General features: G+C 42.2%; 2 protein-coding genes and 1 long non-coding RNA gene across 17 annotated transcripts in view; 1 reads left to right on the forward strand and 2 right to left on the reverse strand.

The window, feature by feature from the left end:
• The window catches only part of CENPU (centromere protein U), a 24,544-nt gene extending 7,220 nt beyond the window's left edge, over window positions 1-17,324 (reverse strand). Inside the window, exons 1-9 of one of the 10 annotated variants that reach the window (XM_083458251.1) lie at window positions 16,841-17,102; window positions 14,403-14,470; window positions 13,543-13,594; window positions 11,911-11,980; window positions 11,289-11,415; window positions 9,681-9,753; window positions 8,462-8,593; window positions 7,980-8,055; window positions 837-960 (exon numbers count right to left, since the gene is read on the reverse strand). In XM_083458251.1, the coding sequence (XP_083314377.1) occupies window positions 837-960; window positions 7,980-8,055; window positions 8,462-8,593; window positions 9,681-9,753; window positions 11,289-11,415; window positions 11,911-11,980; window positions 13,543-13,594; window positions 14,403-14,419 (671 nt within the window). In that variant the 5' untranslated portion in view covers window positions 14,420-14,470; window positions 16,841-17,102. Of the gene's footprint in view, window positions 1-836; window positions 961-1,714; window positions 6,587-7,176; window positions 7,270-7,979; window positions 8,056-8,461; window positions 8,594-9,680; window positions 9,754-11,288; window positions 11,416-11,910; window positions 11,981-13,542; window positions 13,595-14,071; window positions 14,326-14,402; window positions 14,471-15,237; window positions 16,562-16,840 lie in introns of those variants that run through there. The other 9 variants (XM_083458252.1, XM_083458243.1, XM_083458247.1 and 6 more) reach the window with 9 other exon arrangements.
• LOC310685716 lies at window positions 958-7,641 on the forward strand. The gene is made up of 3 exons (XR_014515420.1): window positions 958-2,216; window positions 2,253-7,391; window positions 7,428-7,641. It is a non-coding gene; the product is annotated as an uncharacterized lncRNA (long non-coding RNA).
• A 3,213-nt stretch (window positions 17,325-20,537) lies between the features above and the next one.
• ACSL1 (acyl-CoA synthetase long chain family member 1) overlaps window positions 20,538-26,721 on the reverse strand; it is an 85,928-nt gene continuing 79,744 nt past the window's right edge. For all 6 annotated transcript variants that reach the window (XM_083458208.1, XM_083458206.1, XM_083458203.1 and 3 more), the window contains 4 exons: window positions 25,147-25,290; window positions 24,353-24,454; window positions 23,779-23,850; window positions 20,538-23,002 (listed from right to left, as the gene is read on the reverse strand). In XM_083458208.1, coding sequence (XP_083314334.1) covers window positions 22,862-23,002; window positions 23,779-23,850; window positions 24,353-24,454; window positions 25,147-25,290 — 459 coding nt within the window. In that variant the 3' untranslated portion in view covers window positions 20,538-22,861. The remainder of the gene's footprint in view (window positions 23,003-23,778; window positions 23,851-24,352; window positions 24,455-25,146; window positions 25,291-26,721) is intronic.

Below are 26,721 nucleotides of genomic sequence, written 5' to 3' on the forward strand. Positions count from 1 at the left end.
TATACATAAAAATGTAAGGTTGCCATTGCACAGCGCCCATTGGAGGACTTGTAGTGCGTCATCACAATACTGGATTTGCATGAAGTCAGGACGGGGCAGAGGAACAGAAGAGAAGGCAGGCTGCACAACAACAGCAGTCATGACATGGGAGTGAGCACAGAGGGACACTGAGGGAAACTGCTGCTTTAAACAACATCAGAGGATGCGAAGCCCTCAGATATTCCACAGCATCTTCCCACAATCATGTATTTCATTCATGGTGCCATGTGTTGTCTTTGACAAAATGTCTCAGATTGAATGTAGTACTTTATAAGATGTATTTTATTAACAAGCAGCTACTCATATTTGTACAATATTCATCAACCGAACTTAAACCGACAAACTTGCTCTTAAAATTCTACTGCTCTTAATCTGGTGTAAGATTACTGTATCTTCAGATTCTACTAATCTTAAGAGATACAGTAACGTATCAGCATGGTGTGCGCGCGCAAAGAAGGCTGCAGAGTAGGAGAGAGGAAGAGACATGAATATGGGGGTGCCCTAGGGTAGTAATGTGGGGGGGGGAGGGGAATGGCAAGGGCATGGCAAGTTGAGTGAGCAGGGGCAGAGTTCCTAGGAAGTAGTATCAGGGGAAAATTATTTCATATCCGACTAAAAATGGCTTAGCCTTTTGGTTATGATCATATGACAACATTCACTATCTTTAAACAGCACAGCTGCAGCAAACCAATCTGTAACAGAGAGCGCACAAAGTGGCTTAAGAATGCCCAATTTCAGTGGAGTCTATGAGCTTAAAGTCATATACCGAGTTAAATCTTAGTCATAAAGATACTTACTTGTATTTTGCTGTTATTTTCTCAAATGCATCCAGAATAACATCAGTTTCTTTGACACGGCTGGCAGCCTTTTTCATGTCTTTGGAACCCCAAACCTTTATCAAATCTGGCTCAGCATCTGAATCTAAATAAACGGTGTTTTTGAAGCAGCTTTTGAGATTATAGGTCTCAGCCAACCCTCAAAATTTATGATTTAAAATGCCTCAAAATAGCACCAACTTTTAATAGAAGAAATAAAATCCATAAACGATGGCATCATAAAACATTGTCTTTCAGTTGTGAAATTGAAGACAGCACTGCACGGTAGCACTAATAAACAATGCTAACACTTATTGTTTCATATATTGGCAGGCAAAATAGTGACCATTAGGCCTTCTAATAGGCAATGGTCTGATAATATGATGAGCCAGTGTGGCATAGTGGTTAGAGCGTCTGTAGAAAAGTTAGGAATTCAATCCCAACACACTGCCACCATGTAGTAATGTTAGGGGGCACAGCATCCCACCACTACCCCCTTGTAGTAATGTTACGGACACATGCCCTTCCTCACCTGTCCTACAATCCAGCGGGACCAGGCTAAGAGAGGGAAGGTGGTGCCGCAATATATACTTTTTACAGGACCAAACGCAATAAAAGGGTAGATGCTGCCACCACTCCCTTGTAACCCGGGATAGCCATGAAGATTAACCCAAGGGAGAAGGTTGCTCTTCCCAGTTACCGGCTGCCCCACCCTGCAAATTGCTTCCACAAAATACAGGCAGCAATTCAACAGGTTCCACAATTACAGGCAGGAATTCACAGGTGCAGTAGGGGCTAAATGGTCAGGCTCTGGATTCAGACTTCCCCAGAATGGCACACAGAAAAACAAGGAAATCCTCTTTTCTTTAAAATTTATTTAAAAAACAAGGTTGAACATACTTAAAAGTAGGCACATCTCTCACAACGTTTTAGACAGAAAAACAACATTGTAAAGCATCGCTAGCTAAATGTAGTTACAAAACGAGAACATAAGAAAGGTTAGAGCAGTTCACAAAGTCCTCGGTTGAATCCGCATCTCAAGAAAACAATAGGAATCTTCATCACAAAGGACACGCATAGGAATGTAGCACGTTGACTGTCAGCATGATGGTATCTGACAGAAGGGCGGATGAGGTGCAGCACAAAACCCCTTTCCTAGGATTTTTTCCCCTGTAAAACCCCATATGGAATTGGACCTCAAAACCAATCAGAACTCTTGATTAATTTATTACTTAATTAATGGTCAGCTAGTTGGATAATAACTCAGCTTGTGACAGCTGAGGCTTGTTGGTTCTCAAGACTTTGGTATCAAAGGTTTCCTCCCCAAATTTCTCAAGACACACACCAGATCCTCCTTCTCCTGTAATGAGGCTTGATAACCCATGTTCGCACAGGGAGGACACTTAGTAAGCAGGTGTTAAATCACCACTAATCAACTAGAGGTTTTTCCTTCCTGCAGATGCCTGAGATAAGCATTCACACTCCCAGAGGCAGTTAGTCTGCAGCTTAAGGTAACAAGGACACATTTCCCATAAATCCTTTGCCCTTTGGTCTTCCCACAGTGCTTTTCTTCAGCTTGACCAAAGTTTGTCTACTGAAATTTCCTAACTTCACTACACCCTGCCCTCTAAGATGAAATTACAGGGTTAAGTCCCTAAATTTCACCAAAACAAAATATTTACACAGTTTGGAAATACTCAAGTGGAACATCATTCACACGTCAACAATTCATTTTACAGACTGGTACATACGTGACAGAGTATCAGCAACCACATTCTCCTTTCCAGGAATGTGAGTGATCTTAAATTGATAATCCTGTAAGGTTAAGCTTCACCTGAGTAGTTTTTGGTTAAGAGTTTTTTACTCTTTCCACCCAGGAAAGGAGGAGGAGTGATCGGTCTGGACTTCAAAGGTGTTACCCCACAGATAGGGACGGAGTTAATTAGAGCCCAGACCAGAGCAAGACACTCCTTTTTGACAGTAAAATAATTTTGCTCCCGGGGTAGCAATTTCTTGCTCAGACACACCACCGGTCGCCAACTCCCCTCATTGTCTTGTTGGAGCAAAACCCCTCCCAATCCTGTTTGACTGGCATCGGTTTGCACCACAAAGGGACGCCACTGATCAGGGGCTAGCATCACCTGCGAACTCACAAGAGCCTGTTTTAACAACTCAAAGGCTCGCTGACAATCATCAGTCCAATCCACTTTGATTGGCAGAGCTTTCTTACACAGGTTGGTCAAGGGAGTAGCTCGAGTAGCAAAATGATTAACAAAACCTCTGATAATAATTTGCCAATCCTAGAAAAGATTGTACACCCTTCTTGGTTTGTGGTTGGGGCCATTCCTGCACACACTGGATTTTGGCTTCCAGGGATTTGATGTTTCCCGACCCCACTGTAAATCCCAAGTAAATCACTTCTCCTTGAGCGAACTTACATTTAGACACTTCAACCGTCAGGTTTGCATCTCGCAATCCTGCCAAAACTCTCTGCACATGCTTAAGGCGTTCTGGCCACGAATTGAGAAAAATTAACTCAATCTCCTCCCATCTCCCTCTGAGCATGGACAAAGGATTATCTAGGAGCTTGGCAAAACCTGACTGGTTTGACACAAACTCTGAGCTCCTTTGGTAAACCTCAACCAAAGTTTTCAGCAGATTTTGAACAAAGGGGTTGGGCAGGCTGATGATCCCACCAGACCTGAAAACAATTTTACTCATAACACAGCCATGCTGTTTCCCAGGACTAAAATTTTGTAAAGGACCCACCAATTTCATTCTCTTTTTAATGAAACCACTTACATTACAAAACATATTTTGAAAAACATTGAACATATCAACTGGGTCTTTAAAGTCCTTGAGCTGTGGATAGAAAAATTCTTTTTTAGACACAAAAAAGACAGACTCGCAAGGAGGGCTTTCCGCAGCTTCTAGGCAACCTAGGAGAAACTGACCAAATCTCTGCTTTACTTCAAACAACAGAGAATCCCCTGTCATGGCAAGAGTCTTACAACTCTCCACAATGGTTTGGCTAGGCTGAGGTGGCCCCCCTTCCTCTTCTTGACTCTCAGCTATCAGCTGACAGGACACGCTTGCATCTTTCTCATTCTGCGTTGCAAGGGGGCTTGCTGCAAGCTGCTGGAAAGGAACTGTAGATTTCAAAACACTTTCCCCCAAAGTAGGGTTTGCACAAACTTGGGGTTCAGGGACTGGTACAAAATGATCCCCCTTAAAATCCTTGGAAGGAACTGGATCAATGGCTGCAGGTTGGGGGATTAATTTTCCACCACTAGAATTACTTTTCCGAAAATCGGACTGAATCAGCTGGGACAAAAACTAAGTCATTTGGTACAGTCACAGTATCAGAGTTTTTGCCTCGAAAGGAAAGCACAGCAATTTGACGAATGTGAACACTGGGAGGTGCGTTAGACGCTGAGTTGCACCAATGAACGCAAGGAGTGGCGGTACTTATTAAGCCAACCCTCTTCCCCAACTGGGTTCTCAGGAACAGCAGTCTTAGCAGTCCCCATGGTTGCGGGAATTGTAGCACCAGGCGCCAAACCCCCACCCATCCCTTCTGGGATAAGGCTTCCCTCATCCCTCAAACCTTGAGGTGTCGTTCCCCAGTTTTCCATCACCTGTGCCTGGGTGGGTGAGACCTTAATTGACAAAGAGTTCACCGATATTTGCTGTGGGTGAACCTTAAATCCCAAATCATTTCCCACCAGAACAGGGCTTTTACACACTTCACGATCATGAACTATAACAAGTTGATTTCAAGTGTAGCCTTTATAGGACACCGGAACAATGGCGGTAGGTTGGAAAATCTCATCTATGCCATATGGGCTGATCTTCAAGGGGTCAGGCTACATCTGTATGGGCAAAACCAGATCTCTAGACACGCTGGTGATATCAGAACCAGTGTCTCGGAAAGAGTTCACAGCAATTCCATTGATCTCAATGGGTGCTGTAAATTTTAAATTAGCCCAATTAACATGTGGCACCCTCGGTCCTGCCCCTGTACTCACTGACCCCACTGTAACAGCATTAGAAGTGGTTCCAGCAGTTTTAGGAATTACAGCATCAGGCGCTGCCCCACGCCTCCCATCTGGGACTGGGTTTTCTCCAGTTCCTGAACTTTGCTGCTCAGCCTCCCAGTCCTCCGCCAGTCATTGAATCATACGCACTGCAGGGGTCGATGTCAAGGCTGGGGGCTTTTTACCATTCAATTGAGGGCAAGCTGCCTTCACATGGCCAGGCTTTTTACAATGAAAGCACAGTCCCGAACTAGGAGCAAGTTTCGAGCGGTCTTTTGCAGGCATGTGGGTGGCTTTACTTTGTTCCTTAGCTGGGGGGGCAGATCTCCCGGCTGGAGCCGACGCCGCTGGTCTGTTCCCTCCCGGCTGTCCCCTGTTCACCAGATGGGACCACTTCAATTGAAACGATTTTGTGAGCTGGGTCGCTTGCTCCAAAGTAGCTGGAAGCTGACTGGCGACTAGGCTTGCAATCTCAGGGGGCAATTGTTCCATAAATTGTTCTTTTAACATCAATTGCTTTAGTCCTTCAACAGTATCAACGCCTTCAGCCAAAAGCCATAATTCAAAATTTTGAGCCATTTTCGAAGAATACACAGAAATACTGTCTGAGGGGTTGTATTTATCCACCTTCCGGAAGGCTCGTCTATAATTTTCAGCATGAAACCCAGGCCTCTGCATCACCAGCCTTTTAAAACGCTCATAGTCATTTGCCTGGGACAGAGGGAGATGGGCCATCAGCTCAACTAGCTCCCCACAAATTAAGGGGCGCAAAATAGGCATGTACATTCTCAAGGGCACCCCCATATCCTGACAGGTCCCTTCAAAGAGAATTAAATAACTAAAAACGTCTGTGGGGGGCTGGTATGTAGGAAACAAACGCAAGTCAAAATTGCTCAAAGGAAACCCTTGAGGAGCCTGTCTTGGAATTGCTCCCCGCGGTTCTGGGCTACAGTCATATCTTGAAGCATAACGATAATGAGGCACCTGTCCATCCGGACGCTTAAGTCCCTCCTCTGCGTATCCACGCGAGGGTTGGGGGTGAGGTTTGACCTCCTCCTTGTACCATTGCGCCGCCCCACGGGTTTCCCAAGCTCTTACTGGCAAGTAGACCCGGACTGGACTAGGCAAACAACGTCCCACTGGTCTGCGACTTTCACGGGACGGACGCTCCAGGTCGTCGTCCTCCACAGATGCTTCCTGCATTTGTCGTGGCAAGTCTCGATACTCATACGCCATCCGGCTGGTTCTTGGGTCAGTAATGATGGACTGGCCCCCTCTGGCAAATTTTTCCCGGCACCGAAATCCTCCCTGGACAGGATCCGGCACCCGTTCGACAGCTTCACCGGCTGAAAACTCCATTTCCCTCGGCTCTGCATAAACAAGATAGCTTCCTCTAGGACGTGTAGAGGCAATCACAGCTTTCACTTCCTCGGGAGGTGATAGCTGTTGGTTAAATGACTTGCCAACTGCACTCTGAGAGTTGCACGACTCTCTCCAGCCCCTCAGAGAAGTTCTTAATTGGTTGGCATTCTCTTCTCCCTCGGAATGCTCCGAGAATAAGTGGGAGGAGTCTGCTTTAGAAATTGGTTGTTGGGGGGGTTCTGCCGCGGTAGGAAGGGAGCTACTCTCTCCACCCATCCCCCATTCATCCACCATTCGCATTGTATTCTTATGGGGGCCTTCCATGATTCCTAACTATCTATCAGAAAAAAATAAAACGCCTGCAACTTATAAGAGATACGTGCTCAAATTAAAATCAAAGTGCCTTTCTGTAGGGAAGTTCGATCCCACCCAACTGCCAACCATGTAGTAATGTTAGGGTCACACGCCCCTTCCTCACCTGTCCTACAATCCAGGGGGACCAGGCTAAAAGAGGGAAGGTGGTGCCGCAACATATACTTTTTACAGGACAAAACACACCAAAAGGGTAAATGCTGCCACCACTCCCTTGTATCCGGGGATAGCCAGATGATTACCCAAGGGAGAAGGTTACTCTTCCCAGTTACTGGCTGCCCCACCCTGCAATTGCTTTCCACAAAATGCAGGCAGAAATTCAACAGGTTCCGCAAGTTACAGGCAGGAATTCACAGGTTCAGTAGGAGGCTAAATGGTCAGGCTTGGATTCAGACTTCCCCAGAATGGCACACAGAACAACAAGGAAATCCTCTTTTTAAAATTTATTTAAAAAACAAAATTAAACATACTTAAAAGTAGGCACATCTCTTATAGCGTTTCAGACAGAAAAACAATAACATTGTAAAGCATCGCTAGCTAAAAGTACTTACAAAAGGAGAACATAAGAAAGGTTAGAGCAGTTCGAAAAGTCCTCTGTTGAATCCGCATCTCAAGACGACAATAGGAATCATCATCACAAAGGAATGGTCAGCTAGTTGGATAATTACTCAGCTTGTGACAGCTAAGGCTTGTTGGTTCTCAAGACTTTGGTATCAAAGGTTTCCTCCCCAAATTTCTCAGACACACACCAGATCCTCCTTCTCCTGTAATGAGGCTTGATAACCCATGTTTGCACAGGGAGGACACTTAGTAAGCAGGTGTTAAATCACCACTAATCAACTAGAGGTTTTTCCTTCCTGCAGATGCCTGAGATAAGCATTCACACTCCCAGAGACAGCTAGTCTGCAGCTTAAGGTAACAGGGACACATTTCCCATAAATCCTTTGGCCTTTGGTCTTCCCACAGTGCTTTTCTTCAGCTTGACCAAAGTTTGTCTAGTGAAATTTCCTAACTTCAGTACAAATGCTAACACTTATTGTTTCATATATTGGCAGGCAAAATAGTGACCATTAGGCCTTCTAATAGGCAATGGTCTGATAATATTATGAGCCAGTGTGGCATAGCGGTTAGAGCATCAGACTAGGATCTGGGTGACTCTCAGCCAAACCTACCTGAAAAGGGTGTTATGGGGATTAAATTATGAGTTGGTGGGGAACCATGAATACCACCTTGAGCAACCACTATCAGGGTAAGTGCCCTAATTTGAAAATTCCTGTACAGTGGAGTGAGTGACAAGCTATCCATGGATCCCCTCCACTGTAAGCAAAACAACACCACACAACCTCTTTCTCACCTGAGTAATCTGTCTCCATCTCTGGTGAGCAAGCCTCTTTCTGCTTCTTGTGGCATTCAGCACTCATAATAGGCATCTGTCAAATAAATATGCATACATTTAAATACTTTTATTTTGAAATTTTAGATCACATTAGGCAGGAGCAGCAGCTTCGAAGTTTGTCTGAACTCACACTCTTTCAACAAGTGGTTCTGGCTAGTTCTGACCAAGGCATGTTGAGGAAATACAAGGAAATGGTGTTGAGAGGACATTTGCCCATTTGCAACAGCCCCTAACTAATTTGCACACACATAAGCTGCACCAGTGAAAGCACCACCGTGAAAAAAATACTGGAAACTAAAATATAGGAAGCACTGTATTTCTTCACTAATGCTTTCTGAACACATTTTTAAAAAGAACAAGACCCAGATATGTGCCAAAAGGCATCATTCCTAGGACAAAGCTTCACACAGCTATGGTGCATAGCAAAATTTATAGTTAACCTTATCAGTATTCAAGTCCTCCACAAGATCTGGAATGTTATCTGATATTCTGCATTCTGAAGAGCTGCATCTTACTGGCAGCGGAGATGTTAATCTATAGTCCTCTGTGCTGGATGTAGACTCTGTGGCTCTCTAAATGAAAACAGTCAGGTGATTATTCTCACATTAAAGAGAATACAAATGCAGTGCCTTTCATTTTATAGGAACGGATGCAAACTTTCCCCCCAGTATAAAAACAGCTTTACATATTATGGAAACATCGCTTATAAATCTTTATGTAACATGCATCTGCAATGTTTTCTGCAGTCTGTGAGAAACATATGAATACTTGCTGCAGGGAGCCACAATTTACCTTGCTTTCCCACAGCAAACATAATTAAAAACTAAATGAAAGTAGGTTACATCCAATAAAGGTACCATGAAAATTTTGTAATAGAGGTAGCCATGAGGCACTAGCAACAAAACAGCCTCAAGTTGTTACTATATATTACAACTGTGATCACAACTGGACCAATATAAGCAGCTGTTTATAGTGAGCACATGGGGAGCAGCTGAGCTGTACTGTAGAAATATTAGACTAAGAGCACCACTATTTTAAAGCCTAAGTGTCAACTTCCATTAAAATATGTTTCTAACATTCATAATTTCTGTGTAGTCTGAAGACATGCAGACAATTACCTCAACACAGAAAACAAGAGTCTGCAAAAGCCTATACACATAATGTGCCTGCAAAGATACAATGCTTTGTGCACCAAGCATACCATTCCTGGTATGTCTGCCATTCCTCAACTATCATACTTGTGCTAATCTTCTTTTCTGAGCGCTCAAAAGCTGCATTTGCTAGATTGGGGTAAATGCATTTAAGAGCTTCAGCTCCTAGAAGGGAAATTATAATATACAAGGGAATTTATATATATATGTATGTATATGATTTCTAAGGCCAAGTCATGACTTTAAGAGCCATGCCATGTGAAGATAATATTACCGATATTCATTCTTCATTATCTTAGCTAGCATGAGATTTCAGCTAGTAGTAAATAAATCATACTTGCTTGAAATCTGGAGAATTAATTACCCAGTTATAATAATATACATTTAAAACATAGAGATCGAATTATTTATTTCCAATATATTGGAAATATACTGGAATTTTCAATGTATTGTTGTCTGTTTTCCTGAAGTAAAAGTAGGACACACAATCTTAACTTCATTTCTTTACCATATTCTCTTGCACAGGTTCCTCTTCAGAAACTTCTCTCTCTGATCTTGATTTCAAGATATGCTGACACTTGCTAGAAAAAGATATAAAATAATGCAATACAGAATATTCTGGCATGTAGCTTTAAAAATCAAAATGTCACTTCTTTTCTTGCTAAGAAGTTTCATTGTTGGCACACATGATTTGTCCAATGCTGACAGTAAGAATCAAAGAGCCAGCAAGAATATAGTGGGGATCAAATGGATATGTGAATTGAATGGTATGTAGATGTGTGCATTCAAGGAAAAAAATAAGGATGCGACTGTATATCTGAGTTACTCAAAAAGCTATATGGCTTGTGTTGCATAGTGTCGTGTTGCATAGTGGTTAAGAGCTGAAGGAGCCGATACTGCACAACAGTATGTGCTGCTAGGAATTGAAGCTTAATTCACTGAGACAACTTACAAATCTCTAATATCTCTTACAATGCGTTCCTAGGGGTCACACAGATGTGCCACTCAGAAAGGTACTGCAAGAGCTAAAGGTTCAGTCTTGATGACACAGTAGAGTACAAAGAGCCAAAGAAAAATAATGCAGTATATTTATATACTTTTGCTGCATAATGTATTGATTGCAAATAATAATCCTGTTTAGACCTGAAAGTTAGGAATACTCCTACAGTCATATTTTTGAAACATACAAGTTGGTTTAGAACACACGTGGGGAAACGTTTTGGCTTCACAGACCAGATCCTTTGCATCATAGGCCTCACAGGGTGGATGGGGCTGCCCACCTATCAAAACCCCATCTGTGGCTTTGCAATGTGCCCACTGAAACATTCACTCCTCTCCTTTCATTTCAAACAGTGCTTTGCTCTGCCTCCCCTTTAAGCAAAGGGGCATTGTTAAACCCATGTTTAGTGCTTTGGGAAGTTCTGAGCTTGTTTCTCCCCTCTCCACCATTGACAGGCATGAGAGAAACAAGGCTGAAGTTTGCTGGCAACAGCAGGAAACTGGCAAACACATGGAACAAGCTCTCTTAGACTTGTTCCTCCTCTGTCCTTAGGAGGATTGCTCTCCCTTCCCATCAGCTGGTACGGAGTGTGATTCTGCTTCGTGCTAGATTCCAAAATCACTGTTTGAAGCAGCTAGTGCGTTTCTCCTGAAAGCAGGTGACACACAAGCTGCTTCACATAGTGCTTTTGAGCAGGATTTAATCTCTGCTTATCACCAGTGATGTCAGCTGATGGGCAGGTGGGCATGGTTTGGGGATGGCCTCATGGGTGAAAGTGGACCCCTAACAGACCAGATTGGCCTGCAGTTCCGCACCCTATACTTCAAATAAAAAGGAGGGAGCATGCTTGTGTTCTCTCCTCCATATCCTTAGTTAAAAGTTTAAAAAGGAACAATCAAACCATCCAAACATTTCACATGGTTTGGACGATATCTTCTCAATTGCATGAAAAGGCACCTGAAAATTAGATGGGAGTTCTGTAGTGTGCTGAATGAATGGCCAATGTTAGTATGCCTAGCATATTTTAGTCAAGCTAACAGGTGTGCGAGTGAATGAGGAATGGGTACATGATGTTTTACAAGGATAAACATGTTTTCAAATTTACATCTGTAGTACCTTCCTCTAGTATCTTTCTTTTTTGGCTCAGAATCTGATGAACTGTTTGTTGACCCATCTGAATACTGATCTTCTTCCTCATAAGCAGACACAGCGGTGCTATGTAAAGGTTCCTGTGAAGGTTCACCTAGATAACATAGACAAATCTAGCATTAATGAACTGCACCATCGTGTCTGTGGTGAGCAATAAAAACACAGGTCAGTCTTGGGCATTCAGACATTTGTCCACCTCGAATGTAAACATATACATAAAGGGGAGCAAGGGCACACTATCAGTGACAACTGTCCCTTCCAGCACAACCACTTTATTAAATTAACAGTCCTCCTATTTCAGAACTTCACCTTCAAAACTCATGGAGGGCTAGTAACATGATAACAGTAATGTGCCAGAAGAGGTGGGCTTGACAGCACATTCATTTCTCCTCATGGGCTTGTTTACATGTGAGGAGAACATATTTTTATATTTCTCACTTCAATTCCTTGTAATTTTGGACTACTCTGATGCCTCAGCTCTGAAACTGTTCACAGGATTTGGGGCACGACTTACACTGCTGAAGCAGACTCTATTTTATGTTCTGTAACTATTAGTGTCAATTTAAAAAGGCAAAATGCGATCACTAACCAAATAATTCATCAGGTTCCTCTGCTTGGTCAGTTTGGAGAACTTTCAAAATACCTGATACATCTGGTTCCTAAGGAGAAAGCAGTTTAAAATGAAAGTGCAACTTGACATGGTATCCCTGGGGAGGACCCTCAAAAAACAGAATCTGTAACAAATAGCTGAAAATTGAGATTTCTTTCTTTCAGCGTAAGAAATAGAATTCAAACAAATTCATATACTGGATTAGAACAAGAAAGAAATGTTTTATCAAAATACTATTTCCTATAATAAAAAACCCGCAGAAAGCAAAACAAGACAAGAAACCAGGGGTTATGTATGTATTTTTTTTTGGGGGGGGGGAGGGATTGGCCTTTGGGATAGGGTGAGATAGATAGGGGTTTATGTGTGTGTGAATGACAGACACTTATTTCATCTGTGGAGCGGATTTTCCGGATCTGTGCATGCTGTTTGTGTGATTGATAGAGAAACAGTTGGACATAGAAAGAGGAATAGTGGTGTGATGGGGGGAGAGGGAGAGGCGGGCAGGCAAGGTATGTATCTATGATCTGGCAGAGAGGGTGAAATGTATGCAATGTGTGTGAGGGAAGGTATGCTAGCATGTGAGTGGTCTGCTTGTATATGTGGTCTGTGTAAGAGAAAGAGAGAGAGAGAGAGAGGTTTGTGTAGCTGTGTATATGTAGTGTATGACATACATATATACATACAGCATTTTACTTGCATGCTGGCTTTCCAAAGTTAAAACCATGCTCAAGGCAGCTTACAACGTGAAAAAAAATACATAATTACAAAGCCAAAATTAGCCATTAACAATAAATAAGACGCCAAAAAGTACACAACCAAATTGAACAATTTCCACATATATCTTAAGATCTAAAATAAAGATCCTTTTTAAAATTAATAACAGAAACACCCAGCCAAACAAAACTTCCTAAACAATAGTCCAGCCCAAGAGTCTTTTCAGCAGCCTCAGCTTTCATAGCTGGAGTCAGTCAGGGCCCTCCCCTCCCAGGCCAGGTGGGGAAAGGCCTGCAAGGCAGGGAACAAGTCTTCCAAGACTCACAGCCAAGCTGTATGAGTGTGTATGTGTGAGAGATGTGTGTGTGTTTGTGGCCTGTATTTGTGTAGTGTGTGTCAGTGAGCAGGATGTAACCATTTTGTATATTTTTTTCTGGTACTGGGGAATTCTCTATGATTTGACAGCAACAGCACCATTGTGCGCATTTGAAGAATCAATACTGTGTTATCTCCAATCCAAAAGTGGCAAGCAGCAGATTTTCTGGGTAAGGGGAGGAGAGCAGCAGTGACTGTACCAATTTTGTGTCATGCCATGCCTCTGAATGTCAGCCATTCATTATCCCATTCTATGTAAACACGTATTTTACATATTCTGTATACTTATAGTGCCCCTAACGGAGGATGATTCTGTATTGCATCATGCTCTTTAAGCACTTGGGATATCATGTGTCACCTCTATAGTTGGAAGAGCGAAAGGCTTTTTTAAAAAAAGTTTAAGTTCAAAATTCCCCATAGAACTCCAGTATGGATTATCTCAAGGCTGTGAATCAAATAAAACTAAACAGAAGTGGTAAATGTCTCATTTGTGTTTGAATGAAAAAGATATGTGCCACTTACTCCCAGTTTCTTTCTGAAGTCCCTCCTTGATTTTCTCTTTGGCATCTTTTTACTAACAAAATAGGGGGAAAGAAACATTACCATAAAGGGGTATATTATATTTTACATTTATGATTTTTTTTCCAAGCAGGACCTTTATCAACTCTTCATTGCACTTGTATCTGTGAGTTTCCTAAACAGAATGACACAGTCCTAGGTAATCTCCCATTCAAGTACAGAACAAGCTCAGTCCTATACAGCTTGAGTATTTCAGGTGCTTGCAGAACATCTCTGGAGTTCAATCAGTCAGTATATTTATTTTGCTGTTCCTTATACAAACACATTCCATCACTGTTCTGTCCATATGTGTATTGCATATTAATGAAATTATTATTTTGTGGAATGCCATTGTAAAAGTTAAAATATATGGTGGGAGATGAGAACTGGAAGGCACAGAGGGGCTTAGATGCTATGTCTGCTGAGAGAAATTTAACAGCAGATCTGTCATTGCTGCTTACTGTAAAATAGTATTTTTTTGAAAAGCACCTACCTCAACAGTAGACATACAGATTCAGGCAGATGATATTTATTGCATTACTCCTTTCAATTAAGAAGCCAGTATGATCTTGCAAAAAATGTAATTTCCATATAATAGGTCAAAATTCTAGCAACTTCTAGAAGCAAGTTCTTCAGTTATATGCACACCTTCATATTCTTATAGCTGACTAATACTCCCTTGTAATCTATACACTCTTTTACCAGCACAGATGTTGTGATTTACACTTGCTTAGGACAAATTAATACCAAGGACAAGACTGATGTAAATTTTGTTGAGAAAAGTGGAAATGAACTTATAAATACTTTTTTTCATAGTTACTAACCGAACACCGTTTTCCATATTTTACTCTTGTCTTGTCTGTACTGCTAATTTAAGATGAATTTATTTCTTCTGAAAAGAGAAAAAAAAAACACACACACTTAATAATCACATTCAGGTGGAACAATAAGACATACACTTTCCACTTTTTATGAAGATGAGTAAATCCACGAACAAGTGTGGCTACCAAAATCGCGTCTGGTTTGTTTTCCACTATTCCTCCCTACTTCCACCTTGTGGACGACAGAGATACAGGAATGCTATCTGCCTGTCTTACAGGGATGTAAGATTAAAGCATGTAAAGTACCCGCCCGCCCCCCAAGCTAGTCAACCTGGCGAGAAAGCTAGAGGTGTTTTCTCTCTCTTTTTGGGCTGCTAAGACTAAAAGCGGGTTATCTTCAACTCTTGAGCCAGCAAAGATTGGCACTACAAATGATGTAAGGAGGGAGCTGCAGCCCACGATAGGAAAAGTAGTAAGGGAACACCTAGCTACTTTAAATGAATTCAAATCTCCAGGGCCTGATGAGCTGCATCCAAAGGGTACTAAAGGAGCTTGCGGGTGTAATTTCAGAGCCTTTGTCTATTATTTTTGAGAATTCTTGGAGAACAGGTGCAGTCCCTACAGACTGGAGGAGGGCAAATGTCCCCATCTTCAAAAAGGGGGAAAGGAAGGTCCAGGTAACTACCAACCAGCGAGCTTGACATTGATACCAGAGAAGACCCCAGAGAAGACCCTAGAACAGTTAATTCAACAGTCGGTCTGTGAGCATTTAGAAAAGGATGCTGTGATTATTAAGAACCAGCATGGGTTTCTTAAAAATAAGTCATGCCAGACCAACCTGATTTCTTTCTTCTTCTTCTTTTTGATGGAATTACAGACTTGGTGGATCAGGGAAATGCTGTGGACATAGTGTATCTTTATTTCAATAAGGCTTTTGACAAAGTTCCCTATTATATTCTTGCGAGGAAGCTGGTAAAATTTGGGTTGAACGAGGTAACTGTTAGGTGGATTTGTAGCTGGTTGACTGACCGAACCCCAAGCGTACTCATTAATGGTTCCTCGTTATCCTGGAAAAAAGTGAAAAGTGGGGTGCTGCAGGGTTCTGTCCTGGTCCCATTGTTAACGTCTATATAAATGACTTGGATAAAAGAACTGAGAGGATGCTCATCCAATTTGCAGATGGCACCCCTACCGGGAGGAGTAGCTAATGCCACAGAAGACAGAATCAGAATTCAAAATGACCTTAACAGATTGGAGAACTGGGCGCAAGCTAACAAAATGAATTTCAATAGGGACAAATATAAGGTTCTGCACTTAAGACAGGAAGAACCACATGCACAAATATAGGATGGGGGACACCTGGCTTACTAGCAGTACAAGTGAAAAGGATCTAGGGGTCCACAAGCTTAACATAAGTTAACAGTGTGATGCAACAAAAAAAAAGCCAATGCTGTTCTAGGCTGCATCAACAGAAGTATAGTGTCCAGATCAAGGGAAGTAATGGTACCGGTCTATTCTGCCTTAGACCGCACTTGGAATAATCTGTCCAATTTTGGACACCACAAATTAAGAAGGATGTTGACAAGCTTGAAGGTGTGCAGAGGAGGGTAACCAAGATGATCAAAGGTCTGGAAACTAAGCCTTATGAGGAGTGCTTGAAATATATGTTTAGTCTGGAAAAGAGGAGACATGACAGCCATCTTTAAATATCTTAAGGGCTGTCACGTGGAGGAGGGAGAATGCTTATTTTCTCCTGCTCTGGAGGGTAGGACTCGAACCCATGGCTTCAAGTTGCAAGAAAGATTTCGACTAAACATTGGGAAAGACTTTCTGACAGTAAGAGCTGTTCAGCAGTGGGCTCCCACCCGAGGTGGTGGGCTCTCCTTCCTTGGAGGTTTCTAAACAGAGGTTGGTCAGCCACCTGTCATGGATGCTTTAGCTCAGATTCCTGCATTGCAGGGGGTTGGACTAGAGGACCTTCGGGGTTCCTTCCAAGATTCTATGATTAGTTTCTGGCTAAAATAAAATAAAATGCCAGAGCCGCTCCCAAGAGCTCCCTCGCTGAGCTACAGCGAATTCAAACCGGAAGAGCAGCCGCCCCTCAGAACTCTTTTCTTTGCCTCAACGTTCACGCGGCGCGTCCGTTGGCACCGTTGACAACCCGCGCGCGCGTAACAACGGCTCCCATGCCCCGCCCCCGGCACGCAGCCTGGGGCCACGCCCTTCCTCTGTTGCGCTCTACCGATAAGCCCCACTCAATCTGGCCACGCCCCCTCATAACTCCTCTCGAGCCCACGGCTCCCCCTCCCTGACTAGGGCCCCTGGGCCTCTGCACCTAGCGCCCCCGCCCAAAGTGCCCCCTTGAGCTGAACTATTCGGCTGTGGCGCGCGCCCCCCTCAGTCGCCAGGCCCGACAGCTTCCGCGAGAGAAGCGAACTCACCGCGAGCTCCTTTCGGCTGTTTCTTTCCCGCCGTTGTAACTCAAATGGCCGCGCCGGAACTGTCCTACCGAGCACCCGGAAATGGGGGGAGACGCAACTATTAGGTCTTCCCTCAGTGTACAAGGAACATTTGAGGGCGCCCCTGTTTCTATCTCGGCAGTTGGTTTGGTCCGTCGGCTCTGAGCTAAGAGGCGAAAGAGTATGCTTTAGGAGCTTTAGGAGACGAGCGGCGTTAGCTGCTGGTAGCTGTGAGAACAGAGGAGCAGCGCCATCTAGTGGTTGGAAGGGAATAGGTAACCCTTATTTTTCCTCAATACTACACAGTTCATTACCGTACTGGCGTTCTTCAACCTTTAGTTGCCAGATGTTGCTGCGCTACAACCCCAGTTACCGCTGGCAGTTGACTAGGGAGTTGTGGGCCAACAACGTCTGTGCGAAACCTTACACCCAGAAGACAGAACGGAGTGGCTGGTTAGGAGTAGTGCAGCTAGGGCTTCTTGGCATCCATCCATTCATAGATGGCTCTTTGATCTTCAGTTAATGTATAATAATAATAATAATATATTATCTATACCCCGCCCATCTGGCTGAGTTTCCCCAGCCACCCTGGGCGGCTCCCAATCGAGTGTTAAAACCAACACAGCATTAAATATTAAAAACTTCCCTAAACAGGGCTGCCTTCAGATGACTTTTAAAGATAGGATAGCTGCTTATTTCCTTCACTTCTGAAGGGAGGGTGTTCCACAGGGTGGGCGCCACTACCGAGGAGGCTCTCTGTCTGGTTCCCTGTAACCTCATTTCTCACAATGAGGGAACTGCCAGATGTAAAGGAGGAGAGGGTTTTATTTTTATTTTTTAAGAAAGTCATGGGAATGCATTGCAAACAGTTTCGAATAAGAAACATGTTCTCTGCTTCATCAATAACATTGATTCCAACTCAATGTTGGATTTCAATGTCCCACCTCAGAGTTGGTTGTCATCTGTATGTTGCTTCTTTTACCCATTGGCTTAATGTGGCTGTTAGATAGATAGCACAGGGATAAAATAGAACTCTAGAGCAGAAAACCTGTGAGGCAGAGCAATAGTTCGTCATCTAAGGTCTGCCCATCAGCAGAGCCACTGAAGCATGGTGCATCCCACGTTCATCCTAGACAGGGATGAATCTGCAAAAATTGTCTCCCTTTTTTATTCATGGAAGCCTTCACTGGCTCAGAGACTCTTCCACTAATGGAAGGACACAGATATGACTCAAGGTAATTCTTTGTCAAATCAAAGAACTTTCTATGAATGGAAGAATACAGTTCAGTACTACCATCACAGCCATGCTAGGGCACTTCAGTTCAGCCTTAATCTGTATTCTTTTCACTGAATTTGGCATATTATGTGCTGCCTTTCATGTTCTCTTCCATCAGGGTTACTGAATGTCCTGCTCAGTACAGCTGAGGCTAATAAGAAGATAAAATATCCACATTTAAATAAGAGTGGTGTGTTACTACATCCTCAAAAGTGTGAAACACTGAAACATAGTGCAGTATATTAGACTAACTGGAGCTTATTCTGAACAAGTCTTAACTTGATATTGCAATGTACCTGACAGTGCAATTAGTCTAAGACACTTCTCTAGCTTTACTACAGCGGTATGAAAGATATCTATGCAAATGGAGAAAGAGCTAAATTTAAATTCCTGCAGTCCAGACTTCATGTGTTGACCATTTGCTAAACTATTCTTCTAGACTCAAGCACCAAGCTTATAATGTTCCAGGTTCTACTGAGAACATACAGGTTGGCACACCCACCTTGAACACACAGATTATGAAAGAGAAAAGGGCATGGGAGAGAGCTCCAGCCTTTAATTTGAACTGGCACTGACATGTTGACATGTTCATTGGGAAGCCCTAGCGCACATACACTGTGTGTAGTGAAACAAAATTAAAAAATTCCTTCCAGTAGCATTTTGGAGACCAGCTAAATTTGTTATTGGTATGAGCTTTTGTGTGCATGCACACGTCTTCAGACTTCAGCAAACTTAGTTGGTCTCTAAGGTGCTACTGGAAGGAATTTTTTAATTTTGTTTCAACTACGGCAGACCAACACCTACCTACCTGTGTGTAGTGAGAAATGAGAAGGAGCTATGAAGCTAAAGGACAGCCTGTGCATCTTTTGTAAAGGTGATTGATTTGTCTTACTTCATCCATGCAGACAGGAGGGGAATTGGAAGGTGTTTGTTTCTTGATGGAAGACACTGGGCAGAAACTGAAAGAAACAGGCGGATGAGGAGGTCTAAGAGTGAAGTCTTGCTCCTGTCCATCATAATACTGGACAGATTACTACAGGGTGTTGAGGGGTTATTTTTAACTATTAAGTGAGAAACAGCGGCCGTATTCTAGGCCAGAAGTGTTTCCCTTGGTGTCCCCACCATGCTGAAAAGTGCATGTGTGTGGTGTTTCCTGTCTTTTCCAGAAAATCACTGTGCTGCATGAAAAGGGGTCTAGAACTTTTAAAAATAAATAAAACCACTTCACTCACTAAAAGATGCATTTTTTAAAAAAAAGAATATTAAGGAGAGCCATGCCCATAGTTAAGCAAGGTAGCTAAAGTAATGGTGTCATGTCCTCGGTTGTGACACGTCCCCCTGCTGAGTGACTTGGCTGAGGACTTTGGGAGAAGCAACTATTTGAGGATAGTTGAGGTGAGCAAAGGTGGCAGTTAGTTTGTTTTGTGGTGGTCGTTTTTGAGAAAGCAATTATGTTTTGAGAAAGCAAGAAAGTTTCTTCATCTAAAGTGTAAGTTTACTGATTCTTTCTGCATTCTGCTTCTTTTGCTATCCCTCAAGATTTATAAACATAGGGAACCCATGTCATGGTTAGATTAATTTTAAAGAATTGTCCTCAGGGCCCCCTTAGATGTTTTGAGGGAAATGGCTTGCCTTCTTGTGGGCATCATCACAAGAAGGGCATCTCCCAATTTCGGAGGGTCTTTTGACAAGATGCCCTCCTCAGTGGGTTCAACTACTTGCTGCACTCTCCATGAGAGGTTTCTGAAAGCAAGTTCATCTGCCAGGTGCCCCAAATTCAGTGCAGAGTATTTGCTAACAATACTACCACCACCTACAGAGTTGCCAGGCTGCTTATCTGAAAGCAACTACAACACACTCTAAACTACAACAAGCTCTTTTGCTAAAGTTTTACTGCATGCTGTGGGCATGTTTCTGCAAGCATCTGAGATGTCAAGATAAAGCGAGATTGCATATTTCTGTCTCTTGCCAAACTAGGTGAAAGGGCAGCAGTAGACACTTACTTATGGTGGTTGAATTGCAGAAGTAATTACAGAGGGGTGGGGTGAGGTAGAACTTGGTGTACTCTGTAGGGTGGACCAAGAGCCAACAGATGTGTTCCTGAAGCGTGAAGATAAGGCATAAGCAGCACAACTAATCTTAGATTAGCAGAGTACTGCTCTATTCTTTTCACTTTAATGGGGAAAGGGAGAATCCTGGTACTTCTTAGCACCTCATGTCACTGTTTTTCAAGTTAATCAGACAAACATTTTGTTAGAGAAGACATCCATTCCACCATTTGAACTAGAAGGAATCAGGAGTATGCTTTTAAAGGTGATCTAATTTTCAGTTCCACACACACCCAATATTGTAATAAAGGCCATGTTCTTCTAAGTGCTTTTGGTCAAACAAGAAGCAGAAATGTTTGTAAATTTTACATAATTTACAGTAAGCAGGACTATAATATAGATGGCGCTTCCTCAAAGCAAGCGAGTATCAAAAGACTGTTAAGGTATCAGAATATTACAGAGCAATTTACAGCTTCCAAATACAGAGTACATACATTAAAAACTTACAAAACAAGACACCAGAGTTAACAGTTTTGATTCAAATAGGGAAAGAGTTGAGGATACATCCTGCGTTTTCTAAATCCATGTCCAATAGGGATATAAAGCTGCAGCCTGAGTGAAGTAGGGAACTTGTTTCTTTAAATCAGGGGTGGGGAGCTGGTGGCTTCACAACTGTTGCTGGACTTCCAGGTCCCATTGGAATGGCCAGGTAATGGGAGTTTTAGTCCAATATATGGAGGGGCATAAGTTCCCCATCCCTGCTTTAAATTGTGGAGCCAAACTTTTTGCAGATATAAGAGCTACAAACAAACAAACACCCCACGTTAGTCAAAGGGTTTTGGTAATGGAGCAGCGATGGGGAAGGAGAAAGCCATAGTATGACCTCAGGTTATTTTTGTAGGAGCAGTCTTTTGAATAAGGCAGTTGCTGGGAAGCTCAAATGCATGGTTGCCTATGGGAAACTGAAAGCAGGACCTGAGTGCATCTGGGCGGTTACTGAAAACAGGACGCTGGATTAGATGAGCCTTTGGTCTGATCCAGCAGGGCTCTTCTTAAGTTCTTAACAAGCTTTTTTCAGACCACTGCAGATGTTAACTGTACCACAAGCTCCTCTTATGAGCTACTGGTTTCCTCTTGTTCATGTAGTAAGCTATAGCCCATGATTATTAACAGGCTGAGCACTCTGAATTTGCAAAGAGCTCTCTGCAATAGATGTACACAGAGTTGTGTGTTTATTGTTTCACCATAATTGCAGAGAACTCCTGCGAGAGAAAGCAAGAGTTGAAAATCCAGCAGAGCAACTTTAAGGATCCTACAATTTCTTTTTCTTTGGCTTCATTTGGAACATGATTAAGTACTTCAAGTAACACCCCACCACCCCAAAAATAAATTAGTAATACTCAGTTTCTTTTAAACTACATTTTACCATGCCACACTTTTCAGACAGTGGTTCCCATTGTTTATGAACATTTGATGCAATTTCTTAAAAAGGTTTACTCAAATTAAATGCAGAAATATTTATTTTGGTTTCCTTCATTGGTTTTTGGAAATTTTGGTTTATAAAATATAGAAATAGCCAACACTAAGCAAACATTTGAACTCCAATGTAACAAGTGACTTAATACTCTATGAGTATTGGCTTGGCTGTGCAATTAGGGTACATATGTATGAAATTATACAACTGAGTAGTGCATTACAGTTACACAATCTTTAGTGCAAACTTCATTGTGCTTGTTTACATATATTTAAACAGGAATTTATGACTTGCTATGTGGAAAAACCCTCAAGCATGGATTATTACAAGGCATCTCAATCTCATTCCCCCCACCCAATGAAATACTGGTGCAGATACATGGTAACTGAAATATCTTTCCCCACTTCATGCCTAATGAAAGAATGTCCCATGTTTAAACCACATCCCAGTTTCTGGCTTTTTTGTATACTGGAGATCAGAATGTGAGAATAGTGTGAAGCAGAAGCCAACTTTGCACAAAGATAATCAAGTTAAAAGTGTCCAAGGTTAAGCCTGCTCTGGCAATCTAGTGGCCAACAATGAATGAGCATGACAGTTAGCCCCAGCACTGGAATTCCATCCACATGCATGCTACAGCATGATGTTGCAATGGCCCAACCATCTCTGGAGCTCATGAAGTCAACATGTATTGCATTGGTAGTTTCATCTAGATTCCTAGGGCATAAGACACACCCAGAAAAGCTTCGAAGGTGTCAACAGGAAACCAAAGTAGCCAAGTTTCTGCCAGCGTCCTAAGGGAACCTGCCTTTCTCAATGTGCACTAAAAATCTCCATGGGGCAGAAACCACCAGCTGCACAATATACTAAAGACAATAAAATGTGCTAGCAACACACACACACATCCCTTTACATGCCTTGGAGAGAGTCACATTTTTGGCTGAGGAAGTCTTAAATAACTTACAAATCACATAGATACCATTTACAGTTTTAAGGCGCATTGAAGAAGTTGTATGTCACCATAAAAAATGGTCTGCAACACAAGTGGACAGTAAGGCAGTGTTCCATTTTCTTCAGTTTTCCTATGTCGAGTACCCCTTTGCGTACAAGTTGATGATTGCACTGTTTCCTTCCCTATATTTGCTGTAGTCAATTTAGAGATATGAAGGTCAATAGCAAATGCCATTCTCTCCAACAGTTTTCCTCAGTTACATCTGTATATTGGCATAGAGTTCTTCTATCTGGGACTTGAAGTATTTGCGTAGCTCTGGTCTCTTTGCCTTTAATGTTGGCGTTAGCAGGCCATTCTCAACAGAGAACATTTCAGGGTGAAGAGTAATGCCTTTGACCTGGAAAGATAAGACAGGAAGTCAGATTTTGCATACTTTTTTCATTAACTAGTATTAACAGCAAAATTGGCATTTTGGAATATATGAGATAATGTTCAGAACAGTTTGTTCTAAGTGATTTATGTTAGGAATACTCAGCAGTATAACTCTGCAAAGTAGGATTTAACAATGAAAACTAAAGGAAAAGTTAGAAAATAAAAAATAAACCAATAAAATACGCCTAGCAGATTATTTTATATTGTTCACAAGCATGCTGGTTGATGAGGCTGAAATTTTTGTAATATTTTGTGGTACCACTGAAGATGATCACTTGGGTTGAAACACATCCAGTTATTATAGCATTTTCTTTGAATTTATTACTATTTGTACATTACAGCATTTGGTTTATTATTGATACACACACAAACACAGTGCTAGGCATATTCTATTGGTTATATTTTGTCAATTTATATTTTAAACTTTTTATCTTAAAACTGCTTTCATTACTTGCTTGCAGCATTAGGTTTATTTTGTCTTCCTGATAAAATTACATAACTGACACTCAAAAGGGAAAGAGAAAGACACCTCTATTCTATTCCCTATTGCAGTAAAAGTGGGATGAAATTAAGATGTATTCTCAAAAATCAGCCCCACAGATTCAGGTCTGTTCTAAAATTAGAGCTTTGATTCAATAATGAACCAGTTAAAGTTTCCAGCTGCAAAACTATGCAAACAAAGCAGTTTAATTTGAAATCAAAGTACAAATATTATAGTTGAAACTTCAAAGAGATACTCACCTGTTCAAAAGACTTCAAGCCAAACTCTTTCCCAACTTTCAACAGGTCTTCCAGAATATATTTTTTGATGTCCTATTGGGATTCAGAATAATAAGAGTTATAGAGCAATACTGAAAGAAAGTATTTCTGAACTATTTGTGGACCACCTATCAAAAGTGCACATTTTATTGTGGATATTTATCTACCTTTATCCAATGTGTTCATTGAAGATCTAAAAGAGAGGAGCTAGCTGTACATCCATAGGCTCCCCCATGAGACTGAATGTTTCAGTAATCCAGGACTCTCAGGTGCTTGAGGGAAACATATGAGTGGAGTCACCACATCCTTTAGACCAGAGGTGGTTAAGCTTTTGTGGACTGAGGGCCACATTGACTCCTAGTCAACCCTCTAGGCAATGCTAGCCAGAGCACAAAAGCAGACTGCGATGATGTGTAGACATTGTGATGAGGCTAGCAGGTGTAACCCCCGTTCACCTGCCACGCTGTGGTCTCAGGAGCAGAATGGATGCCTGGATGAAGCTTATGAAAAGGGTGGGAAGAATAGACTTCTCTAAATCACAGATCCAATCCCTTACCTTGCTCCTGCATAGTTCTTCATAGGTGCCTCCCAGTCCTTTTTTCTTGGCCCAGCTACACAAAACATCTGGATCTGGTACTACAATTCCTATTAGGAAAGCCTAAGTAGAAGTAAGGGAGCATATTAGAAGCTGCCCACTGACAATTCATTTTAGAAGTTTCTCTGAGACCCCCCCCCGCCCCACCCCGCAAAGTACAGTCAGGTAGCAAGCTATGCTATTGTCAATGCTGTTGAGGGGTTTGTTGCATCACTGCAGGTAGGAGAAGACACTATGAGGAGATTTGAATGGCCTTTCAATGACAAAACATAATATTTTTATTCCAGCAGGTTTAAATCTTGGTGCTGAGTTATTAGGTTTGGGTCATCATTTTTAGCTCATTATGATGGTCTCAAATTAGGTTGCCCTTCTTAAAGGTCTCATTGCAGCTTTGAAAATGGGATGTAAATATTTAAATAAATCTGCCCTAAAATTCTAAGGACTTCACATTTAAGACTCAACATTTATGGAAGAATGTTTCCCGGCATAGATTAGACATTCATCAAGCCTGGCTTGTATCAGGTAGCCTAAATGTACACACTAGTACTACCACAGAAATAAATATCTTTTTAAAAATAGGCTTTTACCAAATAAGCAATATCACTTTTTATATTTTACAAACAGCTCTTTGCTAGTCTAACCTGTCCAGAAGTAAGCATCTAATTGTAAATAAAATCCACTAACAACTAAAAAAAATTGTGCTTACATGCTCCATTTAGAAGGCTATTTCTAATAGACATTTAAGGTAAACATACCTGCAAACTTTCACCATAGACAAATATCTGGGCAACAGGCTCACTCCTCATATAAACATTCTCTATTTTTTCTGGTGCAATATATTCTCCTTGTGCAAGTTTGAATATATGTTTTTTCCTGTCAATTATCTTCAGTGTACCATTCTGTAACACAATAATAATAGTTAGCTTACTCCTGAAAACTGTTTACGTAATGAATTCAGGACCACATTGCTCCATGAACAATAACACAAGTGCTAGCAGAAGACTCAATAGAAGGAATAGTTCACAGGAGCATTTGACCTTGCTCATTATCTTTGAATCATCTGGAACAACTAGATCTCTCTCTCTCTCTCTCGCTCTCTGATTTATGCCTACATTAGAACAAACAGTTCTAATGTATCAGTTATGAGCATGTTACAAGCATCAAATCAATCAATCAAAGATTCATTCATTTACATTCATTGCAAAATACACTGTCCCAACTTTGTCAACGGTGATGGGATGAATGCCTCAGACTACTTAGAACGCATTCCCAGGTTCTCCTGGTAAAGAGGCCTCAGCTGCTACAGTGGTATATTGTCGCCCTCCTCCATTTGTTGGCTGGGTACTAAATGTTCTGGGCTGCTTAATCATCTGTCTTGGGGAAGAGTCTGAAATGCCTGGCATTCTATGTATTAAGGTTGGTATCCCAGGAGAGACACTATGCAACTTAGCTTTGCAGTTTGAACCCTTTCAGGTATACTGTGCAGCTGTGTTCTAGTGGCAGCACACTTTATTACAACAATTTGCTGCAGTTTATCCACTGTAGCAGTCGGGACCTCCTGGAGGTGCAGTTGCTTTGACTGATCCACCTCTTCCTGCCCCACAGGTCGCAGGTTATCAGAGGGTTGCACTGCTAAATCCATGGACATATTCATCCATTCCTCATGTTGTTGATATATCGATCCACAGCTGGGCCTTTCTACTAGTTGTCTAACAGCTGCAGATGGCATGCCAACATAAGGAAATGCAGTAATTGTGGTAATACGGAATTTGCATTGTCTTAACTCCACTGAAAGGCCAGCTTCTACATCACAATCCTGATGGTGGTGTTGACTGACCCTTAAGTTAATTATAGTAGCTGGAAGAAACGGTCTGTGTTCAAGTCAGAATGAAACTAAAGGTAAAGGTACCCTTGCCCGTTTGGGCCAGTCTTGCCAGACTCTAGGGTGGTGCGCTCATCTCACTATATAGGCCGGGGGCCAGCGCTGTCCGCAGACACTTCCGGGTCACATGGCCAGCGTGACAAGCTGCATCTGGCGAGCCAGCGCAGCACACGGAACGCCGTTTACCTTCCTGCTGGTAAGCAGTCCCTATTTATCTACTTGCACCCGGAGGTGCTTTCAAACTGCTAGGTTGGCAGGCGCTGGGACCGAACAATGGGAGCGCACCCCGCCCCGGGGATTCAAACTGCCGACCATGCGATCGGCAAGTCCTAGGTGCTGAGGCTTTAACCCACAGCACCACCCGCGTCCCTCCTTGAATGAAACTAGTTCAGTATTAAAAAAGGGACATAGTCTCTAGAATGTGCATTGCTGTCACCAGTGTTGTTTA

Source organism: Podarcis tiliguerta (assembly GCF_965153285.1).
Source record: "Podarcis tiliguerta genome assembly, chromosome: 9".
Lineage (NCBI taxonomy): Eukaryota > Metazoa > Chordata > Lepidosauria > Squamata > Lacertidae > Podarcis > Podarcis tiliguerta.